The sequence below is a fragment of the Salvelinus namaycush genome, chromosome 23 (assembly GCF_016432855.1).
Source record: "Salvelinus namaycush isolate Seneca chromosome 23, SaNama_1.0, whole genome shotgun sequence".
NCBI classification, from domain to species: domain Eukaryota; kingdom Metazoa; phylum Chordata; class Actinopteri; order Salmoniformes; family Salmonidae; genus Salvelinus; species Salvelinus namaycush.
Window position 1 is genome coordinate 14621640 of NC_052329.1, and position 24381 is coordinate 14646020.

Sequence of the window (24381 nt, forward strand, 5' to 3'; positions counted from 1 at the left end):
ATGAAAATCCAGTTGTATCCCCTCATCATCAGTGTTCAGATCCGCTGGTTAAAAATACATGGGTCTCATTTTACGCTTCGGGTGTGGAATCGGTGATGTAATGCTCGTGACGACTCTTCGATGTGAGGGTTGGTTCATCCGCCGGAGTGATCTGTGCTCAACCCGCATTGAGAGGAGACAGTGAGGCGGCTATTGACACAGAGTTCATGGTTGTTATCTTTCCTATCGGTTGGTGGAAACCGCCCGGGTTGAAAGGAGAGGCCAATATACACCGTTTTCAGTCCTCTCTGGGAGTCAGACCGAGAGGAGATGTAGAGATAACAAGGTCCGTTGCCATCATGCCAGACAGAAGAAATGTGCCATAATTAAATCAAAACATCTCATGAGTTTACACGATAGACTCTGTCAAAAAGTAAAAGTTTCATATTGGTCCCCCTGTGACATGACCTGTGTTCATACTGTTTTGTTTTATATCCTCCTGAGACACCAGCAATGAATTGTTGTCCTCTCTAGTGTACATCAGTTCTTGGTCCGTATCTCTGAGGCCATACAAGACACTGTATTCAGTCCTGCTTTTCAGTGATATCAGGTGTGGGTGTGTGGGTGTGTGACCGTGACAACTTTATCTTCCTGGTTATAAACAAAAATGGCTTTCATCAAAATTAGCACATTTTATGGACATTTGAAAATAAGTGTGTGTAGCCTAATTATTAATTATAATTTTTATGCGTTTTATATTCAAACTGTTTCTAGTAAATATCTCAGGAATAGTTAAGTGAGTTGTCAGGACTGTGTAAAACATTTTCACATTAAATATGAGCTAAATAAGAGCTTATCAAGAAATATCCTCTGTAGTGGACACCCGGATGCCGCAACTACGTTTTTCACTTACTGTAGGCTACCCATTGACTGTAATCAAAGGCAGTACAGTATGAAGATAAGCTGATCACACTTGTAGGCAATGTCGTGACAACATTGGCTAGCAAAGCTCTTGCGTAGAAACAATTCGGTTGCATTCCAAACCCTCTCCACTCAGCCCTCAAATTAAGTGGACACTTCTGATGACGTGTCATGACGTCTGTTTACACTTGCAGGACAAGGGTCGAGGGAGGGAGGAATTCATTTTAAATGGACCGCCCTTGCCCGGAAAATTGTCACTCGTTCGTCCCGCGACAATTGTGTTTTCATCCACCGGCATACACCGGTAGCTGCTTTATATGCACTACCGTCAGTTATGATTGCATGTCTACTTACATTAACTATATCATTATTAATATACGCTTACTGTATGATAGCTAGCAAATTAATTACCTAACTAACGCTAGCCTGCCTAGCTACTTCTGAAGAAGGAAAATATTTTATTTCTACAATTTCCAAAAGCTAACCAAACAAAAACATCATTACTTTTATGAGAAGTGTTTGTGCATTAGTAGCACAATTTCTAATTTATTTACATTCGTTTTTACTTACACTTGTATGTTGACTCAATATTGACATTAAAGTTTTGGCGGACTTTTCTGTGCAGACGTACAATCATCGCGAATTGAATTATGGGGCGTTTCAGGCCCTGAAGTGAACATAGTTGTACACTCGCAAACTCCATTAAAATCGAGGGCTGAGGGGCTTACGTTGCAAACTTCCCTTGCTTGGCTAATCATTTGGACCGACGACAAATATGGCCGCGGAGATCCGCCCAAGGGCATAAAGCGAGGGTAAGTGAACAAAGGTCTTTCATGAGTTTGAAAGGCAGCCTTCATCAGTTCTAACGGTCGTCTCGCACCCAACTGCGCATGTTCAGGCCGTCAAATCAAAGGTACTCTAATATAAAGTTGTTTTTGATGAAAATGAAAACGTGTCAGTTTGTCACTTTAACGACGTTGAAGTTAAACTACTTCAAACATTGTCTCGAATCTCGGTTGTGCCTTTAAAGTTTGAGAAAATGAACAACTACGTAAGAATTATTTGCTTCTCTCATTGATTCTCAAACCCTGGCCAAGTCTGTTTGGTCGGTTTCACCAGCGTTCCCTGAAGTCTCGCGATGTTGCGCCTCTGGGTTATAGAAACTGATGTAAAAATATTTTCTTAATGTTTATGTCCTAATGAACACTAAAGAGGACAATTTTGCACTTAAAATAAAATAGAAAAAAATATATGTATTTTTGTTTCTTGGCAACATGTTTTTTTTCTCACCCCAAACACTTATGTTATGTAAAAAAAAAAAAAAAAAAAAGAATAACTAAAAATAAACAACATAACGATGGTCATTATGGCCAAACAGTTATATTTTTGTTTCATCAGACCAGACGACATTTCTCCAAAAAGTACGACCTTTGTCCCCATTTGCAGTTGCAAACCGTAGTCTGGCTTTTTTATGGGGGTTTTGGAGCAGTGGCTTCTTCCTTGCTGAGCGGTCTTTCTGGTTATGTTGATATTGGACTCGTTTTACTGTGGATATAGATATTTTTGTGCCTGTTTCCTCCAGCTACTTCACAAGGTCCTTTGCTGTTGTTCTGGGATTGATTTGCACTTCACTTCTCGCACCAAAGTACGTTCATCTCTAGGAGACAGAACGCGTCTCCTTCCTGAGCGGTATGATGGCTGCATGGTCCCATGGTGTTTATACTTGCGTACTATTGTTTGTACAGATGAACGTGGTACCTTCAGGCATTTGGAAATTGCTCCCAAGGATGAACCAGACTTGTGGATGTCTACAATTCTTTTTCTGAGGTCCTGGCTGATTTCTTTTGATTTTCCCATTATGTCAAGCAAAGAGACACTGAGTTTGAAGGTAGGCCTTGAAATACATCCACAGGTACACCTCCAATTGACTAAAATTATGTCAATTAGCCTATCAGAAGCTTCTAAAGCCATGACATCATTTTCTGGAATTTTCCAAGCTGTTTAAAGGCACAGTCAATTTAGTGTATGTAAACTTTTGACCCACTGGAATTGTGATACAGTGAATTATAAGTGAAATAATCTGTCTGTAAACAATTGTTGGAAAAATGACTTGTGTCATGCACAAAGTAGATGTCCTAACTGACTTGCCAAAACTATAGTTTGTTAACAAGAAATTTGTGGAGTGGTTGAAAAACGAGTTTTAATGACTCCAACCTAAGTGTATGTAAACTTCCGACTTCAACTCTACATATTTTATTAGACCTATTAAGTCTTCATGTTCAATATCAGTTATTGAATAAAGGCATGTAGCATAGCCTTAACCCCATTTGGCCTCATTAGGCTATATGTTAAAAAAAATATTAAAAGACTTAAAACGATGCACACACACCTTGCATATAAACATAGACTACATTGTCATCTCAGTTATAGGCCGATTAGCATAAACTATTAGAATACATTACGAATCTTTTAAAAAGTAAATATAAGGGTGTGATGGAAGCTCAGCTGTGGCATAAAGGCACTGTTTCCCCGTTCAGCAAGAGATTCCTCTCTCCATGCATACCTTTGGTTGTTTCGTTGTGTCTTTGGCAGTTGAGACCTAATTTACTGACCTTCATGCCTCATCTGATTATTGTTGAGTGTTTACTTTATTTCTGGAATTAATTCATGTTATTCCTTTACTCAGTGTGTGGTTTCCCATTGTTTGTTATAATCTTGAGCCAGGTTGTAACAAGGGTTTTAAAAAGAGTGTCTGATCGTATCACCTAGTCTAAAGGTTGGTGAATACGTCTGGGCAAGTGGCGCAGTGGTCTAAGGCACTGCGTCGCAGTGCTAGTTGTGCTACTAGAGATTCTGGGTTTGAATCCGCAGCCGGCCGCGACCAGGAGACCCATGGGGCGGCGCACCACTGGCGCTGCGTCGTCCGGGTTAAGGGAGGATTTGGCCAGCAGGGATGTCCTTGTCCCATCGCGCACTAGTGACTCCTGTGGCGGGTCGGGTGCAGTGTACGCTGACACAGTCGCCAGGTTTCCTCCGACACATTGGTGCGGCTGGCTTCCGGGTTAAGTGGGCATTGTGTCAAGAAGCAGTACGGCTTGGTTGGGTTGCGTTTCGGAGGACGCACGGCTCTTGAACTTCACCTTTTCCGAGTACTTGCAGGAGTTGGATACCACGAAATTGGGGAGAAAAGGGGTAAATAAATACATGGTTTTGACAGCTTGGTGCTCCTCGCTTATCCCACACACACCTTTCAAACCGCACCTGCATGCCCAGAGAGCACACCTCTGTGGGATGCTCAGGGTCGGTAACATACTCTGTCGGAGTCTGTACCTGCCAGTCTATTCTCATAGGCTAGGCTACTGTATGAGAATAGACTGGCAGGCACAAACAAACTGCTTAAATATCTGGTCCGGAGCTTGTGGCCAAGTTCCAGAGGGCATGGGGTCTGTTCCCCATCGACGCCGCCAATCAGAACGGAAACTGGGCGCACCCTCTGCGGGAGACCCTGCTCTGGGACGCGGACGCACCTGACACTTGCTCGACTGCGGTGCAGTAATGGACACGCTATTACCAATGAACAGGACAGCAACTCAAATTACAATCACAAGGAAACTCAATACAATGTTGTTGTAAGTGTAAACTTTTCTATAAGATTTGAATGAGTTATTGAGTTGGAGAAACAGAAGAAAGTAAGCTCCCACTGGGTGAAAACTGGTTGAATCAACGTTGTTTCCAAGTCATTTCAACCAAAACAGTCAATGTCATGACGTTGAATCAACTTGGAAAAAAGTGGATTGGCATAAAGTCATCAATGTAAGGCAAATTATGTATGGAAATGGGACTTTACATAGCCTATGACAACTCAACCAAATGTAAATCAAAACTAGATGTTGAATTGATGTCTGTGCCCAGTGGGCTATAGGCTACCTTCCCAGGGCCGGCGTTATGGGCAGGCATTAGGGTGCCTGGGCAGCCCTTCTTTCCCAACCAAATCAAATATTTAAATATTGATCATTTATTTGGCTGAGATGTTCACCGACAGAAAGACCCATCAATCTCAGATAAAGCATCCGAGTGAGCAAAACATCTCCCTTCTGTCTCAGTATGTGTAGCCCATGTATCTGATGCTGTCTGATCAAAAAAAGAATGGCATGTCATACTCTTTTCGGCCAAACCACATCAGATACATGGACTACGACAGAATTAGACGTTCATCCATGTTTCTCAAATTTCGAACTTGTTCCAAAGTGTTTAAGGTTAAGTTTAGGCATTATCTCCAAAATCTTAAGGTTAAGCATTAACTCCGAATGGTTAAGTTAAGGGTTAAGGTTTGGGATAGGCTTTACACCAAAATTTCAAAAACATTGGACATGCAACCTTTGACAGATGCTTACGCCCATCTGCCTGAAACTTACTTGAAGGTAACATGGCTCACTGTTGCCCCTAGTGGCCGGTTTCCACGTCATCTTCTGACCTCCTCAGACATGGATGGACGTCCAATACTGACTTGTATCACTGAGGATGGACATCAAATATTGACTTGTATCACGGGTAACCTGGCTGGGGCTACATCATGTAAGACAGAGGGGTGCTGTTTCACTCTCTTGGATGCTTTCTCCAGTGAGATAATTTCCACCATGGGAATTGAAGGAAAGTTGACAGGTACACAGTGTACTGTTCAGATGCTGGAAATATTTTGGCCGAACGTGCAAAGGTAGCCTACTTTTTGAATAAGGTTTAAATAGGTTTAAAGTAAATTCAAATACAACATTATATATTTACACCTGTCTATAGAGAAATAAATTAAATCATTCAAAATACTTCACCAGAGAGCATGACTTAGCTACAGAGGATCATCAGCTTCTTTAAAAAAAATAGCTGTGGATTGTTATAAATCAAACATGCATAGGCTATTCCAATTTGAGCAGTGCGCGTGGCAGTAGGCCTGGCTGATTACCAAGTTGCGGCTGTCAGTGAAAAAAAAAAGTGTGAAGATAATGTGCCTTGAGTATAATTTAAAATATTGAGACAAGTAGAAGGGGAGGGGTCCGTGGCGAATATATAGGCGTGTCTCCAGAATGTGCTCAACTCTCCAGAATGCCTCACCTGTCTACCACCAATTCTTGTGCATTCATTGTTTCATTGCATGAAGAATTGTTTGCACTTGGATTGTTTATTTTGTTATAAATTCCTCATTTACATACAGTACCAGTCAAAAGTTTGGACACACCTACTCATTCAAGGGTTTTTCTTTATTTGTACTATTGTCTACATTGTAGAAAAATAGTGAAGACATCAAAACTATGAAATAACACATATGGAATCATGTTGTAACCAAAGTGTTAAACAAATCAAAATGTATTTTATATTTGAGATTCTTCAAAGTAGCCACCCTTTGCCTTGATGACAGCTTTGCACACTCTTGGCTTCAGGCTGGACCCAATCATTGATTGATTTGATACAATGTTGCACTTCACTAGCAATAGTTAATGTCAAGACAGAAAGAAAGGGAGGCAGAAAGGTGGAGTAGAGAGATGAATGTGATTGAAAGAACCGTCATTTTCATCAGGATATTTTCTACAGTTTTTATTTGTCGAGCTTATGTATTTTTACTTAGTCGACAATGGAAATGATAGGCCTACTGCTGCATTGGCCTATAGGCAGGCCATCGCTGAGTTTCATGCATGCACTCATTTCTTTAGCTGCCAATGAATCACAGTGTGCTTTCGCATTTGTTGAATTTTTACTTTTAGATAAATTCAGATTTGTATGATTAACAAGTCACAATGATTTTGAGAAAATAAAATGTTATTATTTAAATGAAAGTTCCATGAAAATGTGCAATCCTGTCACAATCCTAACTGGCATGCAGATTTGTAGAAATGGAAGGATAAATTGTAAGCTTCCCCAACCTTGAAACTCATGCGCGGCCTGTAAAGTGATTTGTTTGACAATCAGATGAAAACATAATGACTAGCCTAAACAAACAACCCAACATCCGTGTTTGTTAGGGTATTCAAATGGACCATTACATAGCCTATGACCTGACTTGAGCAGTTAGCCTATTGTTTAGTTTAGGCTACTTTAAACTTAGATACCACAGACATTCAGTATCAACAGCCGTTCCAGCCTGATGAGGACTGTTGATGGTCTTTTGGCTGGCGCAGATGAGGATCATGTCACAACCAGTGGTGGAAAAAGTACCCATTTTTCATACTTGAGTAAAAGTAAAGATATGTTAATAGAAAATGACTCAAGTGAAAGTCACCCAATAAAATCCTACTTGAGTAAAAGTTTAAAAGTATTTGGTTTTAAATATACTTAAGTATCAAAAGTAAGGCTAAAAGTATGAATCATTTCAAATTCCTTATATTAAGCAAACCAGACCGCACAATTTTTTTAATATATATTTTTTAATGTACAGATAGCCAGGGGCACACTCCAACACTCAGACATAATTTACAAACAAAGCATTTGTGTTTAGTGAGTCCTCCAGATCGGATGACCAGGGATTCTCTCTTTTAAGTGCGTGAATTAGACCATTTTCCTGTCCTGCTAAGCATTCAAAATGTAACGAGTACGTTTGAGTGTCAGGGAAACTGTATGGGACACTTTCTTTAGGAATGTAGTGGAGTAAAAGTTGTCAAAAATATAAATAGTAAAGCAAAGTACAGATACCCCCCAAAAATACTGAAGTAGTACTTTAAAGTGTTTTTACTTAAGTACTTTACAACACTTGTCACAACTGGATCTGTTTCTCTTTTCCCACCATCACACATTGGAGGTCCTGATGGTGACTACAGGAAATGGCAGTGCTAAAAACATGTTTGGTCAAGTTATTTTCCAAAAGACAAAATATTTTTTCTAAATTAAAATCAGAAATAAACAGCCATTCATTGCGTTTCATAGGCTATCCATGTGACTCATGAGATAAAGACTTTGCAACTGACAAAGCTGTCCAAAGGCTGGAATTGATAACAATACTCCATGGTCTATTATTTTCTACACGAGTAGAAAAGGCCATATACAAATACTGTAGTTGATCTCACTAAATGTTCATTTGAAGCTACAAGTAGTTCTCTTGGTCAGGATATGGTTACAGAAGAGTGAAAATTATAGGAATGACAATGACCTGCAATGAGCCTCCTTTTTGTTACTATGCTGTAGGCTACTGTGCTTTTACACTGTGAATGAGTGGCAAAAAGTTTACTGCAATCAGTAATGTTTCCCTCCTCTTCTAGTATCAGATATCCCAGATCTTATATTGTGGGAGTCAACCTGTCTGTGTAGAGCAGGGTTTTCCAACTGGCAGTCAGCAGGCCGAATTTGGCCCACGGGGGGTTTTCTGAGCAAAAAAATCCACAATTCTAATATTTAATTATTGGACATAAAATACTGTAAAAACACCAGGAAATCAGCTCCAAGTGATTTTAATTTTGGAAATGTGTTCCCAAGTATCCCCACACATAATATAGAGATACAGTGGGGAGGACAAGTATTTGATACACAGGTTTTCCTACTTACAAAGCATGTAGAGGTCTGTAATTTGTATCATAGGTACACTTCAACTGTGAGAGACGGAATCTAAAACAAAAATCCAGAAAATCACATTGTATGATTTTTAAGTAATTAATTTGCATTTTATTGCATGACATAAGTATTTAATCACCTACCAACCAGTAAGAATTCCGGCTCTCACAGACCTGTTAGTTTTTCTTTAAGAAGCCCTCCTGTTCTCCACTCATTACCTGTATTAACCTCACCTGTTTGAACTCGTTACCTGTATAAAAGACACCTGTCCACACACTCAATCAAACAGACTCCAACCTCTCCACAATGGCCAAGACCAGAGAGCTGTGTAAGGACATCAGGGATAAAATTGTAGACCTGCACAAGGCTGGGATGGGCTACAGGACAATAGGCAAGCAGCTTGATGAGAAGGCAACAACTATTGCGCAATTATTAGAAAATGGAAGAAGTTCAAGATGACGGTCAATCACCCTCGGTCTGGGGCTCCATGCAAGATCTCACCTCGTGGGGCATCAATGATCATGAGGAAGGTGAGGAATCAGCCCAGAACTACACGGCAGGACCTGGTCAATGACCTGAAGAGAGCTGGGACCACAGTCTCAAAGAAAACCATTAGTAACACACTACGCCGTCATGGATTAAAATCCTGCAGCGCACGCAAGGTCCCCCTGCTCAAGCCAGCGCATGTCCAGGCCCGTCTGAAGTTTGCCAATGACCATCTGGATGATCCAGAGGAGGAATGGGAGAAGGTCATGTGGTCTGATGAGACAAAAATAGAGCTTTTTGGTCTAAACTCCACTCGCCGTGTTTGGAGGAAGAAGAAGGATGAGTACAACCCCAAGAACACCATCCCAACCGTGAAGCATGGAGGTGGAAACATCATTCTTTGGGGATGCTTTTCTGCAAAGGGGACAGGACGACTGCACCGTATTGAGGGGAGGATGGATGGGGCCATGTATCGCGAGATCTTGGCCAACAACCTCCTTCCCTCAGTAAGAGCATTGAAGATGTGTCGTGGCTGGGTCTTCCAGCATGACAACGACCCGAAACACACAGCCAGGGCAACTAAGGAGTGGCTCCGTAAGAAGCATCTCAAGGTCCTGGAGTGGCCTAGCCAGTCTCCAGACCTGAACCCAATAGAAAATCTTTGGAGGGAGCTGAAAGTCCGTATTGCCCAGCGACAGCCCCGAAACCTGAAGGATCTGGAGAAGGTCTGTATGGAGGAGTGGGCCAAAATCCCTGCTGCAGTGTGTGCAAACCTGGTCAAGAACTACAGGAAAGTATGATCTCTGTAATTGCAAACAAAGGTTTCTATACCAAATATTAAGTTCTGCTTTTCTGATGTATCAAATACTTATGTCATGCAATAAAATGCTAATTAATTACTTAAAAATCATACAATGTGATTTTCTGGATTTTTTACAAATACTTGTTCTCCCCACTGTATGTGATCATATAGAAATAATAATAATAATTGATTGGATTTATATAGCGTTTTTCTACCAACTGAGGTACTCAAGCGCTTTACATAGTAAGGGGGAAACTCACCTCATCCACCATCAATGTGTAGCACCCACCTGGGTAATGCATGGCAACCATTTTGTACCAGAACGCTCACCACACATCAGCTATCAGGTGGAGAGGTGAGGAGTGATATACGCCAATCAGGAAGGAAGGGGATGATTAGGTGGCAGGGATGGAATGTGTCCAGGTTGTGAATTTAGCCATGACACCGGGGTGAACACCACTACTCTTACAATAAGTGCCATGGGATTTTGAATGACCACAAAGAGTCAAGACACTGTTCCCACATGTAATCAAGGTTTGAAATGATTGTTTTAGTCAAATATTATATCTGTTTAGGCTTCTTGCGGTCAATTTGCAGTCTTATTATGTTCCGGACACCTGACCATCCGCTCAAGAGAAAATTGGCTTGCGGCTCAATCTAGTTGATCCCTGGTCTAGAGACTACTCCTCTTCGAATATGCGAGGTCCTAACTCTGTACCCCCCACAGCTGTCTGCTAGGCCGCAGTATGAGAGGAGGAATCGGCTGCTATACCTCCTGTTCCTGGTGTCAGCTGGGCTGGGTCACGAGGTCTTCTACATCACCTTCCCGCCTTGCTTACACTGGAACCTGGACCCCTTCCACTGCAGACGTCTCGTCAACATCTGGACCGTAAGTCACCTGTGGTTGCAAAAAGAGAGTCTTCTCTGCTCTTCAACCCATCCATCTTTTCTCTCTCTTCCCCTGCTACCTATTCAATTCATACCTGTGGTTTCATTACAGAAAATACATGTTAAACTGTTGGAAATACCCACACCATAAGTCAGATATGGTATGCCAGATCAGCGTGTGCCTTGGTGGTCACAGACTGATGCTTTGCTGGAATTGTTATTTTATTTTACCCATATCTTACCAGGTAAGTTGACTGAGAACACATTCTCATTTACAGCAACGACCTGGGGAATAGTTACAGGGGAGAGGAGGGGGAGCCAATTGTAAGCTGGGGATGATTGGGTGGCCATGATGTTATGAAGACCAGATTGAACATCCCATACAATAGTATGTTTTATCGTATGTGAAAGAGAGAGAGAGCGTGCAACAATAATGCTCTTCTTCTCCTTCACCTCCTCTGACCCCTTACCCCTCTCTGACCCCCCCCCTTACCCCTTTCTGACCTGGTCCTGACATCACAATGTCCCCAGGCCACAAGGACCACATGGGGCCAGGTTGACTGGTGCTACAGGGTAAAAGGACAGGCAATAGGACAGAACAAGAGGGTCTCTAAATTACTCACTATTTGGCAAGCACCTATTAACAATCACACAATTTCAACCATTGTATCATAACTATTTATTACTGGGTTATAAACAATCTAATAATTAATAGTTTATACTCATAGATCATCCATGTTCCTGCATCTAGTTATGCTTTGTCCATGAAGCTCAAACACACGCACACACACGCACACACGCACACAGGCACACACACACACACACAGGCACACACACTCTGACAACGAGTGACAGTAAGTTTGTTTCCTCTCCTCCAGCACAAGGTGTGTGCTCTTTGAGCGACCTGCCCATGTTCTGCCCCAGGGGAGGAACGGTTTGGGCAGTGAACTCTGAACACCTAGACACCTCGCACGCAGGCACGCAGGCACGCACGCAGGCACGCACACACACACAGTCACACACAGTCACACACAGTCACACACAGTCACACACACACACACACACACACACACACACACACACACAGTCACACACAGAGTTCCTCTCTAGAGTGTAGTTAGGTATTGCAACCTAAGTTGATCTCTCGTCTAGTCAGCCTGTTTTATTGACCTGGTCATTGCTTTGAGGTTCTCTCTCTATGGGAACCATTTGGTCTGACTGCCCTTAGGGCAAACAGCTCTGCGGTTGTAAAGCCCTCTCTTATTGTGAAGCTGGTGTTTTCTAGGGTTCACGCTGTGCCCTCACACATGCACACACATACACACACTCCTCTCGTTTAGCACAACACGCACCTTAATTATAGGGTAACATCAGTTGCCATGGTAACACATGACTTTTCTTAATGATCATAACTAATGTCACTGAATTAGAGACTGACCCTCTCCACTCTGGTCCTCTTCCTAAAGCATGCTGTATTGACAGGACTTAAACCAGCATTTATTACTTCATCAGAAAACAAACCAACAATGTTGTTTTTTATTATTTTGTTTTAAGCCTTCACCAAACCGTAGCCCTAACCTTAACCACTCTTAATGAATGCCTAAAGTCTTAACCTTTGAGTTGTTTCTGTTTTAACCCTGTAACCACACGGAATTGCTACTGTAACCACGCAGAATGAATGCGTCCATAATATATCACATTTCGATGGGAAAATATGAGATCTTGTTGCAGGAACAGTCCATTCCTCCCCAACCCACCACCCTCCCATGTTGACAGATCAAAGTCCAGAGCGACACTCGGCCTAATCAATACTCTCATTCATTCAGCTAACTCTGTGCTGCTACTATCTGTTTATGACCTGCACCATCTTTAACTCATGTCTTCATGTGATGGAGCCTGGTCAGTCCTTTGATGTGGCCCACACAAAGAGCCTAATGTGTCGGCCCACTGTATAGGTTGATCTGAGGGCAGTACCAGTGGGATTGATATGATTGGTTGGCTGGTAACAGGGTACGCTATTTGTCAGATTCAGAGTGTTTAATAGTCACATGTACAGGGTTGCAGGTGTGATTGCAGGGTACAGTGAAAATCTTAGGCTCTGAGCTCCAACATGCAGGACTAAGTGAAATAAAATAATACAAATGGTCATAAAAAACAACAATATAAATAGCACTATATACATCCTAACTATAGCAGTGATGAATAAATACATGTTCATTGGGGTGGAGGCAGAGTAAATGGTGCCCGTGTCTTGGAGGCAGTAGCCTCCAGGGAACAAGCGGCTGATTGCTAAAGAGTAAGATAGTGACTGTCTTTCCTCCCTCCCTACCTCCCTCCTCTTTTCACTTTCAGTCTATAAACTCTGGTTGCTATGCTAACCATGAGGATAAGAAGCCTATAGGCAGTTCTCTCTCTCATGGACCATGGTTACTCAAACACTCAATGATTATAGTCTCCCCATCTTGTCAGTTGGAATAGTCATGGTTACCACCTCTATCTTTCTTTCTGTAGCTTGCACACTCTTTCCTACCCCATCTCTCTCTCTCTAAATATAACAGGCAGAGCTAAATACAACTCTAGCCTGGGTGGAGGGTCAGCCCCCGTGTCCCACTAGCGCCGTCTCCTAAGGATGTGTAGTAGACAGTCAGTGTGTACTGATTGGCCGCACATCCCTGGCCTGGCATTGCCTGCACACTGCACACCCTCTCTGGCCACGTACACACTAAGGTTTTGCTACTGATGTACAATGCATTTGTGATACATCGTTTTTCTGCACAAACTCTCTGCTGTATCACTAAAATATCAGTTGTTTCACAACCATTGTGTCAGAACCTGAGTTCTGTGGAGCGTGTCTGTGTTACTGTAGGGGTACACAGTCAGCATCAACTGAAGACACTGTGTCAGAACCTGAGTTCTGTGGAGCGTGTGTTACTGTAGGGGTACACAGTCAGCATCAACTGAAGACACTGTGTCAGAACCTGAGTTCTGTGGAGCGTGTGTTACTGTAGGGGTACACAGTCAGCATCAACTGAAGACACTGTGTCAGAACCTGAGTTCTGTGGAGCGTGTGTTACTGTAGGGGTACACAGTCAGCATCAACTGAAGACACTGTGTCAGAATCTGAGTTCTGTGGAGCGTGTCTGTGTTACTGTAGGGGTACACAGTCAGCATCAACTGAAGACACTGTGTCAGCAGCTCATGGATGTATTTGATTCTTACAGTAGATTGTGTTACTGAGCAACTGCAGACTGTGCTCCTTTTATAGAAGTGTGCCTTGCATCTTCTTGCAAACTGGTTACTACAGACTGAATGATTACATAGTTATAGGATACTGTGTGGCCATTCTTAATGGAGCATTGAACAATCCGGTTAGCTTCATACATTAGAATGTTTTTCATTTATTCTTTGCACAGTAAAAGTGTACCGAGTTCCAACCAATCAAATGTATTAGTAAAGCCCTTTATGAAGACTTACCCTTCTCTCTTTTCCTCTCCTATCTTCTCTTCTCCTCTTCTCCTCTCCCCTCCTCCTCTCCTCTCTCCTCCTTTCCTCTCCTCTCCTCCCCTCTCCTCTCTCCTCCTTTCCTCTCCTCTCTCCTCCTTTCCTTTCCTCTCTTCTCCTCCTCATCCTCTCCTCTCTCCTCCTTTCCTCTCCCCTCCTCCTCTTCTCCTCTCCCCTCCTCCTTTCCTCTCCTCTCTTCTCCTTTCCTCTCCTCTCTTTTCCTCTCATCTCCTCCTCTCCTCTCTCCTCCTCTTTTCCTCTCCTCTCCTCCTCTTTTCCTCTCCTCTCTTCTCCTCTCCTCTCTTCTCCTCTCCTTCTCCTCCAGATGGTAATGTACATCGGCCAGGCCCAGAAGGCTGTGCTGAAGCTGCCTCGTCCTCTAGCGCCCCCAGTGGTTTAGCTGGAGAAGCGTGTGGACGCTGTGTATGGCCTTCCCACCACCCACGCCATGGCCGCCACCACCATCCTCAGTGTCGCTTCCAGGGTTCAGGTGAGGCCCATGCAGCGCCTTGAGCCCCTTGGGTCCCCTGCCAAGCTTCTGCTACTCAGTCTTGGGGGAGACTCATCACTTGCACCCTTCCCTGGGACAAGGCCTGTACAGAACCATAGATGTAAACATGAAGAGTTTCGTGCCACATAGTTATATATACTGAACAAAAATATAAACGCAACATGCAACAATTTCAAAGATTTTACTTAGTTACAGTTCATATCAGGAAATCAGTTTATTAGGCCCTAATCTATGGATTTCACATGACTGGGCAGGGGTGCTGGGGAGCCAGGCCCAGCCAATCAGAAGGAGTTTTTCCCCACAAAAGGGCTTTATTACAGACAGAAATAGCCCTCAGTACCCCCACACCCCTCAGACGATCCTGCAGGTGACGAAGCTGGATGTGGCGGTCCTGGGCTGGCGTGGTTACATGTGGTCTGCGGTTGTGAGGCCGGTTGGACGTAATGCCAAATTCTGTAAAAGGACTTTGGAGGTGGCCTATGTTAGAGAAATTAACATTCAATTCTCTGTTAACAGCTCTGATTGACATTCTTGCAGTCACCCTCAAAACTTGAGACATCTGTAGTATTGTGTTGTGTGACAAAACTGCACATTTTAAAGTGACCTTTTATTGTCCCCAGCACAAGGTGCACCTGTGTAAGGATCATGCTGTTTAATCAGCTTCTTGATATGCCGCACCTGTCAGGTGGATGGATTATCTTGGCAAAGGAGAAATGATCACTAAAAGGGAGATAAACACATTTGTGGACAACATTTGAGAGAAATAAGCTTTTTGTGCATATGGAAAAGTTATGTGATGGCCAGTCACCATCAGTCACCTTCAGACACACCCACACAGCTGCTGTTTGTTCCTCTGATTGACTATAGAGTAAATTACTGTCAATCTCTCTCCCTCTCAAACACACACACACACAACAATCAATCAGCTACTCAAACACCAGCCTCAGATACAGTGGTTGTGTGCACCAGCCTCAGATACAGTGGTAGTGTGCTTCAGTGGTGACATTGTTTCTGAGAATCAAAGAAAGCACATAACTATAGTGGTCTGGTGCAGTGGTGACTTAGTTTATGTTTCTGAGAGGGCACATAGCTATAGATGTGTAGTGGTCTGGTGCAGTGGTCTGAATGGCCTGAGGCGATCTCTTAGGTTGAGGGGTGAAAGGTCAGGACAGTCAATCACAGTGGCCCCTCCATCCCAGCATCCTTTGTGTCCATTGAGTCCTCTCTTCATTAACTTCTTCTGAAAGGCCCCCCTAGCTACAAGGGGAAGGAACAGACACAGGAAAGAGAGGAGGAGGAGCAGGGGAGGGAGGGAAAAGGAGGTCAATGAATATACATGACATGGGCTTGCTTCACTGTCATTGAAATGGAGAGAAACAAAAACACATAGGTAAATTATATAAAAGGAGGGAGAGGGAAGGGGAGATGGACAGACATGAGTAAAAAGTGGCAGAATAGATGGATGACAGATAGCTGTAGTTGTCTTAGGGGGACTGGCTAATGGAGGACAAATATCAACAAGAAGAAAAGGATAGACAGAGGAAAATAGAAAAGGTGAGCACGAAGTGGAAGATAAGAGCATGGCCCTGCCCAGAAACAACCCCTAGAGCCGTGTAGACCTGGAGGAATTGGATAGGTGTATAAACAATACGTACATTTCCCTCCTATTGGCTAGCAGGATTAAGCACGTTCCGACTATGTACGGAAGAATGTTGGGAATTTCTTGGTTACACCGTCAGTCTGACAGTCCCAAACGGAGGTTTTCAGATTGTATCCCTTATTTATCAAAGTATCAGAGAACGTCTCATCAGATAGTTGTGTATTTTGTAGTAGTGTGTGTAGCCACGTCTGAGTGTGATTTGTGTGTGTACCTATATATTCTGTCCACAATTCCAGTTTGAAGTGGGTCTGCTTGTGGCGGTGGTGTTGTCTGTGTAGGTGTGTCTGAGGCATCTGTACACAGGCATGCATTCTGATCTGGTGAGTCTCTTCCTCTGCTCTGCCCCGACAGCACTATATAAAGTACTGTATAAAACATTCAGACCCAATACAGTATTTATTATTCATACTGTATGTCTGGCTGGCACTGTTAGCTAGGGGGACCTGCCTTTCACTTTGACATTCATCATGCCATTACATAAGAATAAGTAGTTCATTATGACCTGTAAAGTTGAGATAACAGAGGTTCCAGAGCAACACTCAGACCAGAGGAGGCTGGTGGGAGGAGCTATAGGAGGACAGGCTCATTGTAATGGCTGGAATGAAATAAATGGAACGGTATCAAACATATGGAAACCAAATGTATGACTGTTACATTAATTCCATTCCAGCCATTACAATGAGCCTGTCTCCTATAGCTCCTCCCACCAGCCTCTTCTGACTCAGACTAGCACTTCATCACCATAAAGACCACGTCACCCTTCAGGCTACTATGAATATGTCTGTCTAAGCAGTTGCAAAAATGTATCAAATACATGTACAAAATATACACTCCCCCTCCCTGCTGGTTTCAGGATGTGATCTGTGGTGCTTTAATCTCAGCCACATTGATAGTGGTCACCTATCCATACTGGGAAACCTTCGACCGGCTCCAGCTCACCTCCCCACTCGGGGCATTGGTACTGGTCTTCTTCCTGAGCTACACCTACCCCAAGCTGGACCAGTACACCACCATCCTGGAGGTGAATGCAGGCTGTTCTGTGGGCTACTAGGTAAATGAGAGGCTGGGGGTGACGTTTAAGCCCCAGGGGGTGCTACCCGTACCCCTGCCAGCACTGACACTGGGTGGCTTAGCCCTGGGCAGTGCCGCTTTGTGGTGGGTGTTGTGGCGTCTCGACAGATGGTGAAGACAGCCAGTCTGTAGGTGCTGTACTCCTGCTATGGACTGTCAGTCAAAGACAGACGTAAGGAGAAGGAAGGAGATTGAGGTGCCGTATAAATTCACCACCTACACATTCATAGGCCTGGTCCACTCTATTCTGGTCAATAGACTGTTCATAGTACTGGGACCACTATGACCCAATGCTGTTACTATATAACATGAATGATGACAGGATTCTAGCAAGTGTTGTATAAAAATGTGCCTTGTATATTTGTGACATTTGTACATTGATTCTGTATTTCACACATTGTGTAATTTTGAAAGACTGAAGACAAATAAAAATAATCTGAATTACACCAATTTTATTTGCAACATGTTATTTGCATTATTTGTTATTTGACCGGTTTATCCCTTCACTTTTGTAAGTTCTTCATATCTCCTTCCTCTCACTACCACAACCATACCTAAGCAACATCTGCATAATTACAGTACTGCATTGTACAGTATGTCAGAGTTTATGTCCTGTTGTATCTTTCATTAAGTAGATGAAGCTCCGCCCAAGAGCATTCGCCCACCTAACAAGACCATGTAAGTCAAAAATAAAACCTGTTGAACAACAGCTGTGGCTTCCTGTTATTTACACTCATACAGCATATAGGCCTATTGCACTGTAAGACAAACCTTTAACGTAAATGACTGGAATTGAAATGATTGCTCAGAGCAATGTCTTTCAATGGTACAGTATATGGGTTAAAAGCTCATGTGAAACAGGACTGCAGTGAATTCACAGACTGATGTCTCATGTACATTTTAATTACCATGGAGATAAAAATACAGCCACATTTTATGTAAAAAAAAAATTTTTTTTTTTTTTTTAAAGATCCCCTCAATCTACACACAATACCCTATAATGACAAAGCGAAAACAGGTTTTTAGAAAATGTATAATTTTTTTTTTTTAAACAAATATCTTCAGACCCTTTGCTACGAGACTCGAAATTGAGCTCAGGTGCATCCTGTTTCGATTGATCATCCTTGATGTTTCTACAACTTGATTGGAGTCCACCTGTGGTAAATCCAATTGATTGGACATGATTTGGAAAGGCACAAACCTGTCTATACAAGATCCCACATTTGACAGTGCATGTCAGAGCAAAAACCAAGCCATGAGGTCGAAGGAATTGTCCGTAGAGCTCCGAGTCAGGATTGTGTCGAGGCACAGATCTGGGGAAAAAATGTCTGCAGCATTGAAGGTCCCCAAGAACACAGTGGCCTACATAATTCTAAAATAGAAGACGTTTGGAACCACCAAGACTCTTCCTAGAGCTGGCCACCTTGCCAAATTGAGCAATCGGGAATGAAGGGCCTTGGTCACGGAGGTGACCAAGAACCCGATGGTCAACCATCTCTGCAGCACTCCACCAATGAGGCCTTTATGGTAGAGTGGCCGGGACGGAAGCCACTCCTCAGTAAAAGGCACATGACTGCCCGCTTGGAGTTTGCCAAAAGGCACCTAAAGACCTAAAGACCCTCAGAAACAAGATTCTCTGGGCTGATTGAACTCTTTGGCCTGCATGCCAAGCATCACGTCTGAAGGAAACCAGGCACTATCCCTACGGTGAAGCATGGTGGTGGCAGCATCATGCTGTGGGGATGTTTTTCAGCGGCAGGGACTGGGAGACTAGTCTTTCGAGGGAAAGATGAACGGAGCAAAGTACAGAGAGATCCTTGATGATAACCTGCTCCAGAGCGCTCAGGACCTCAGACAGGGGCGAACATTCCTAAGCACACAGCCAAGACAACGCGGAGTGGCTTCGGGACAAGTCTTTGAATGTCCTTGAGTGTCCCAGCCAGAGCCCAGACTGAAACCCAATCGAACATCTCGAGAGACCTGAAAATAGCTGTGCAGCGACACTCCCCAGCCAACCTGACAGAGCTCGAGAGGATCTGCAGAGAAAAATTTGAGAAACTCCCCAAATAGAGGTGTGCCAAGCTTGTAGCATCATACCCAAGAAGACTTGAGGCTGTAATCGCTGACAAAAGTGCTTCAACAAAAGTACTGAGTAAAGGGTCTGAATACTTATGTAAATGTGATATTTCCTTTAAAAATATATATATATATGGAATCCATTTAAGAATAAGGCTGTAATGTAACAAAAATGTGGAAAAGGTCAAGGGGTCAATACTTTCCGAATGCACTGTACCAGCCAAAAGTTTCTATGGTTACTTCATACACTGATGTACATTTGTCCAACAGAAATACCATGCATGATATCAACTGAACAATTAATTTGGGTCCGAATCCTAACTTTTGCACTTTACTCATCTCAAGCTTTCAATGTGATGTCAACGGGAGATTTGCGTGAAAACGCGGGTTGGGCCTGTACTCTGCTGGAGCTGGGAACACCTGTGTTGGGATGGACTGGGCATGAGTAAATGAACCCGTGTTGGGATGGACTGAGCATGAGTAAATGAACCCGTGTTGGGATGGACTGAGCATGAGTAAATGAACCCGTGTTGGGATGGACTGAGCATGAGTAAATGAACCCGTGTTGGGATGGACTGAGCATGAGTAAATGAACCCGTGTTGGGATGGACTGAGCATGAGTAAATGAACCCGTGTTGGGATGGACTGAGCATGAGTAAATGAACCCGTGTTGGGATGGACTGGGCATGAGTAAATGAACCCGTGTTGGGATGGACTGGGCATGAGTAAATGAACCTGTGTTGGGATGGACAGAGCATGACTAAATGAACCTGTGTTGGGATGGACTGAGCATGAGTAAATGAACCCGTGTTGGGATGGACTGGGCATGAGTAAATTAACCTGTGTTGGGATGGACTGAGCATGAGTAAATGAACCCGTGTTGGGATGGACTGAGCATGACTAAATGAACCTGTGTTGGGATGGACTGAGCATGAGTAAATGAACCCGTGTTGGGATGGACTGAGCATGAGTAAATGAACCCGTGTTGGGATGGACTGAGCATGAGTAAATTAACCTGTGTTGGGATGGACAGAGCATGACTAAATGAACCTGTGTTGGGATGGACAGAGCATGACTAAATGAACCCGTGTTGGGATGGACAGAGCATGACTAAATGAACCCGTGTTGGGATGGACTGAGCATGACTAAATGAACCCGTGTTGGGATGGACTGAGCATGACTAAATGAACCCGTGTTGGGATGGACAGAGCATGACTAAATGAACCCGTGTTGGGATGGACAGAGCATGACTAAATGAACCCGTGTTGGGATGGACAGAGCATGACTAAATGAACCCGTGTTGGGATGGACAGAGCATGACTAAATGAACCCGTGTTGGGATGGACTGAGCATGACTAAATGAACCCGTGTTGGGATGGACTGAGCATGAGTAAATGAACCCGTGTTGGGATGGACAGAGCATGACTAAATGAACCCGTGTTGGGATGGACAGAGCATGACTAAATGAACCCGTGTTGGGATGGACAGAGCATGACTAAATGAACCCGTGTTGGGATGGACAGAGCATGACTAAATGAACCCGTGTTGGGATGGACTGAGCATGAGTAAATTAACCTGTGTTGGGATGGACTGAGCATGAGTAAATGAACCTGTGTTGGGATGGACTGAGCATGACTAAATGAACCTGTGTTGGGATGGACTGAGCATGACTAAATGAACCTGTGTTGGGATGGACTGAGCATGAGTAAATTAACCTGTGTTGGGATGGACTGAGCATGAGTAAATGAACCCGTGTTGGGATGGACTGAGCATGAGTAAATGAACCCGTGTTGGGATGGACTGAGCATGAGTAAATGAACCCGTGTTGGGATGGACTGAGCATGAGTAAATGAACCCGTGTTGGGATGGACTGAGCATGAGTAAATGAACCCGTGTTGGGATGGACTGAGCATGAGTAAATGAACCCGTGTTGGGATGGACTGGGCATGAGTAAATGAACCCGTGTTGGGATGGACTGGGCATGAGTAAATGAACCTGTGTTGGGATGGACAGAGCATGACTAAATGAACCTGTGTTGGGATGGACTGAGCATGAGTAAATGAACCCGTGTTGGGATGGACTGGGCATGAGTAAATTAACCTGTGTTGGGATGGACTGAGCATGAGTAAATGAACCCGTGTTGGGATGGACTGAGCATGACTAAATGAACCTGTGTTGGGATGGACTGAGCATGAGTAAATGAACCCGTGTTGGGATGGACTGAGCATGAGTAAATGAACCCGTGTTGGGATGGACTGAGCATGAGTAAATTAACCTGTGTTGGGATGGACAGAGCATGACTAAATGAACCTGTGTTGGGATGGACAGAGCATGACTAAATGAACCCGTGTTGGGATGGACAGAGCATGACTAAATGAACCCGTGTTGGGATGGACTGAGCATGACTAAATGAACCTGTGTTGGGATGGACTGAGCATGAGTAAATGAACCCGTGTTGGGATGGACAGAGCATGACTAAATGAACCCGTGTTGGGATGGACAGAGCATGACTAAATGAACCCGTGTTGGGATGGACAGAGCATGACTAAATGAACCCGTGTTGGGATGGACAGAGCATGACTAAATGAACCCGTGTTGGGATGGACAGAGCATGACTAAATGAACCTGTGTTGGGATGGACTGAGCATGAGTAAATGAACCCGTGTTGGGATGGACTGGGCATGAGTAAATGAACCTGTGTTGGGATGGACTGAGCATGAGTAAATGAACCTGTGTTGGGATGGACTGAGCATGACTAAATGAACCTGTGTTGGGATGGACTGAGCATGAGTAAATTAACCTGTGTTGGGATGGACTGAGCATGAGTAAATGAACCCGTGTTGGGATGGACTGGGCATGAGTAAATTAACCTGTGTTGGGATGGACTGAGCATGAGTAAATGAACCCGTGTTGGGATGGACTGAGCATGACTAAATGAACCTGTGTTGGGATGGACTGAGCATGAGTAAATGAACCCGTGTTGGGATGGACTGAGCATGAGTAAATGAACCCGTGTTGGGATGGACTGAGCATGAGTAAATTAACCTGTGTTGGGATGGACAGAGCATGACTAAATGAACCTGTGTTGGGATGGACAGAGCATGACTAAATGAACCCGTGTTGGGATGGACAGAGCATGACTAAATGAACCCGTGTTGGGATGGACTGAGCATGACTAAATGAACCTGTGTTGGGATGGACTGAGCATGAGTAAATGAACCCGTGTTGGGATGGACAGAGCATGACTAAATGAACCCGTGTTGGGATGGACAGAGCATGACTAAATGAACCCGTGTTGGGATGGACAGAGCATGACTAAATGAACCCGTGTTGGGATGGACAGAGCATGACTAAATGAACCTGTGTTGGGATGGACTGAGCATGAGTAAATGAACCCGTGTTGGGATGGACTGAGCATGAGTAAATTAACCTGTGTTGGGATGGACTGAGCATGAGTAAATTAACCTGTGTTGGTTGATGAGTTTGGTGGTCTTACAAGTTCGGTGTGTGTCTGGGTGTGACATCACACCCAGGGTGTGGTTGTGACATCACAGGAAGGGCTCGATGTCGATGTCCAGGGCGGAGCATGGCATGGTGAGCTCAAAGTGGTTGATGACATTAGGGTGAAGGACCCCGAGGCGTCCTATGCTCTTCCCGCGTGCAAAGATCTCAGCACAGCGACCAGGGAAGAAGGTGGAATCTGAAAGTGGGGAAACAAGAGGGGGGTGGGAAGGAAGGAGAGGTGATGAGGCTTCTCAGTGGTCCAGTGAAAATAAACGTCAAAAGTGTAGTCTCTGAATAAATGTTTCCACAGAAGAGAGAGACTCAAGAGATAATGAGATATAACTATTCTCAGATGTGTGGAATAGTTAGTCACTTTAATAACTCTACTCTACCTACATGTACATTTTACCTCGACACCGGTGCCCCCGCACATTGACTCTGTACTGGTACCCCCTGTATATAGCCCCGCTATTGTTATTTACTGCTGCTCTTTAATCATTTGTTATTCTTCTCTTACTTTAAAAAAAATGTTTTTTCTTAAAACTACATTGTTGGTTAAGGGCTTGTAAGTAAGCATTTCACTATAAGGTCTACACCTGTTGTATTTGGCACATGTGACAAATAACATTTGATTTGATGTGAGAGACAGCTCACTGACAAGGTTTTTTAAAACAATGACTGCTAGAGCCTGTTCAAGGAGAACATCTAGGCTCAGGGTTGCTATGACTCCACTTCCACAGACATGTTATGTTCCGTTCCTATGCTGTTCTGTTCTCTTCTCTATGGTGCTTCACTTCTTCCCACGTTGCTTTGCTCCTAAAAGCTAATGTACTCCTTAGCTAACCGTTCAGATGCTAACTCCTAACTAGCAACAGAAAGCGCTCTACATTGTGTGTCTCTTCGAAAGCAGGGCAGCACCATGACAACAAGTCTTTAAAAATGGTACACTAATAGCTAAGTTCAAGCCAGCCAGCCTGACAAGTGACAACATATTCCACCCACCCTGAAAACCCTCTCAGATTCATTCTCTCTGAGCCAAGTTCAACACTAACCAGACAGTCAAGCATGTCTTTAACAGTGAACGGGAAGGGCTGAATTTGACAGTTAAGTGAAACATAGGCATCTGCTCCTTAAGAGTCCCTCCCTCCCCCCATAGGGTAACATTGCGGGAGGTCCTGCAGAAGATCATGGCCCTGTAATGGGGTTAAGGTCACACGGACATGAGGAGCACATCTTTTTTTGCATGTGTGTTGTGTGTCTGGTCTGCATAATAGTTTGCTAGTCATGTAAATGTAACAGTTTAAGTGTTTTTTTGTTTTTTTGTAGCTGTGTAAGTGTGTTTGTTTCAGGCAGTCTAAATGCCCATGGATGTGCCAGTCTATCTCCCTGTAAACCCAGACAGGGGCACTGCAGCAGCAGACGTGACTCACATGCAGTCTGACTCCCCCTGCT

At 43.7% G+C, this 24381-nt stretch overlaps 2 protein-coding genes and 1 pseudogene across 3 annotated transcripts in view; 2 read left to right on the top strand and 1 right to left on the bottom strand.

Moving 5' to 3' along the window:
• On the top strand, positions 1-16556 carry LOC120018488 (sphingosine-1-phosphate phosphatase 2-like). Its single transcript, XM_038961720.1, is given in 5 exon segments — positions 1-47; positions 1747-1813; positions 10446-10607; positions 14433-14597; positions 16515-16556. Coding segments are annotated over 5 exon segments (483 nt in total).
• The window catches only part of LOC120018097 (phenylalanine--tRNA ligase beta subunit-like), a 20887-nt gene continuing 11352 nt past the window's right edge, over positions 14847-24381 (bottom strand). The window contains exons 16-17 of one of the 2 annotated variants that reach the window (XR_005472175.1): positions 22922-23125; positions 14847-15875 (exon numbers count right to left, since the gene is read on the bottom strand). Coding sequence is in view for 1 of the 2 variants with exons in the window: in XM_038961083.1 (XP_038817011.1) it covers positions 22974-23125 (152 nt within the window). In the remaining variant the exon portion in view is untranslated. Of the gene's footprint in view, positions 15876-19570; positions 23126-24381 lie in introns of those variants that run through there. The other variant, XM_038961083.1, reaches the window with a different exon arrangement.
• Positions 16943-18052, top strand: LOC120018098 (annotated as a pseudogene).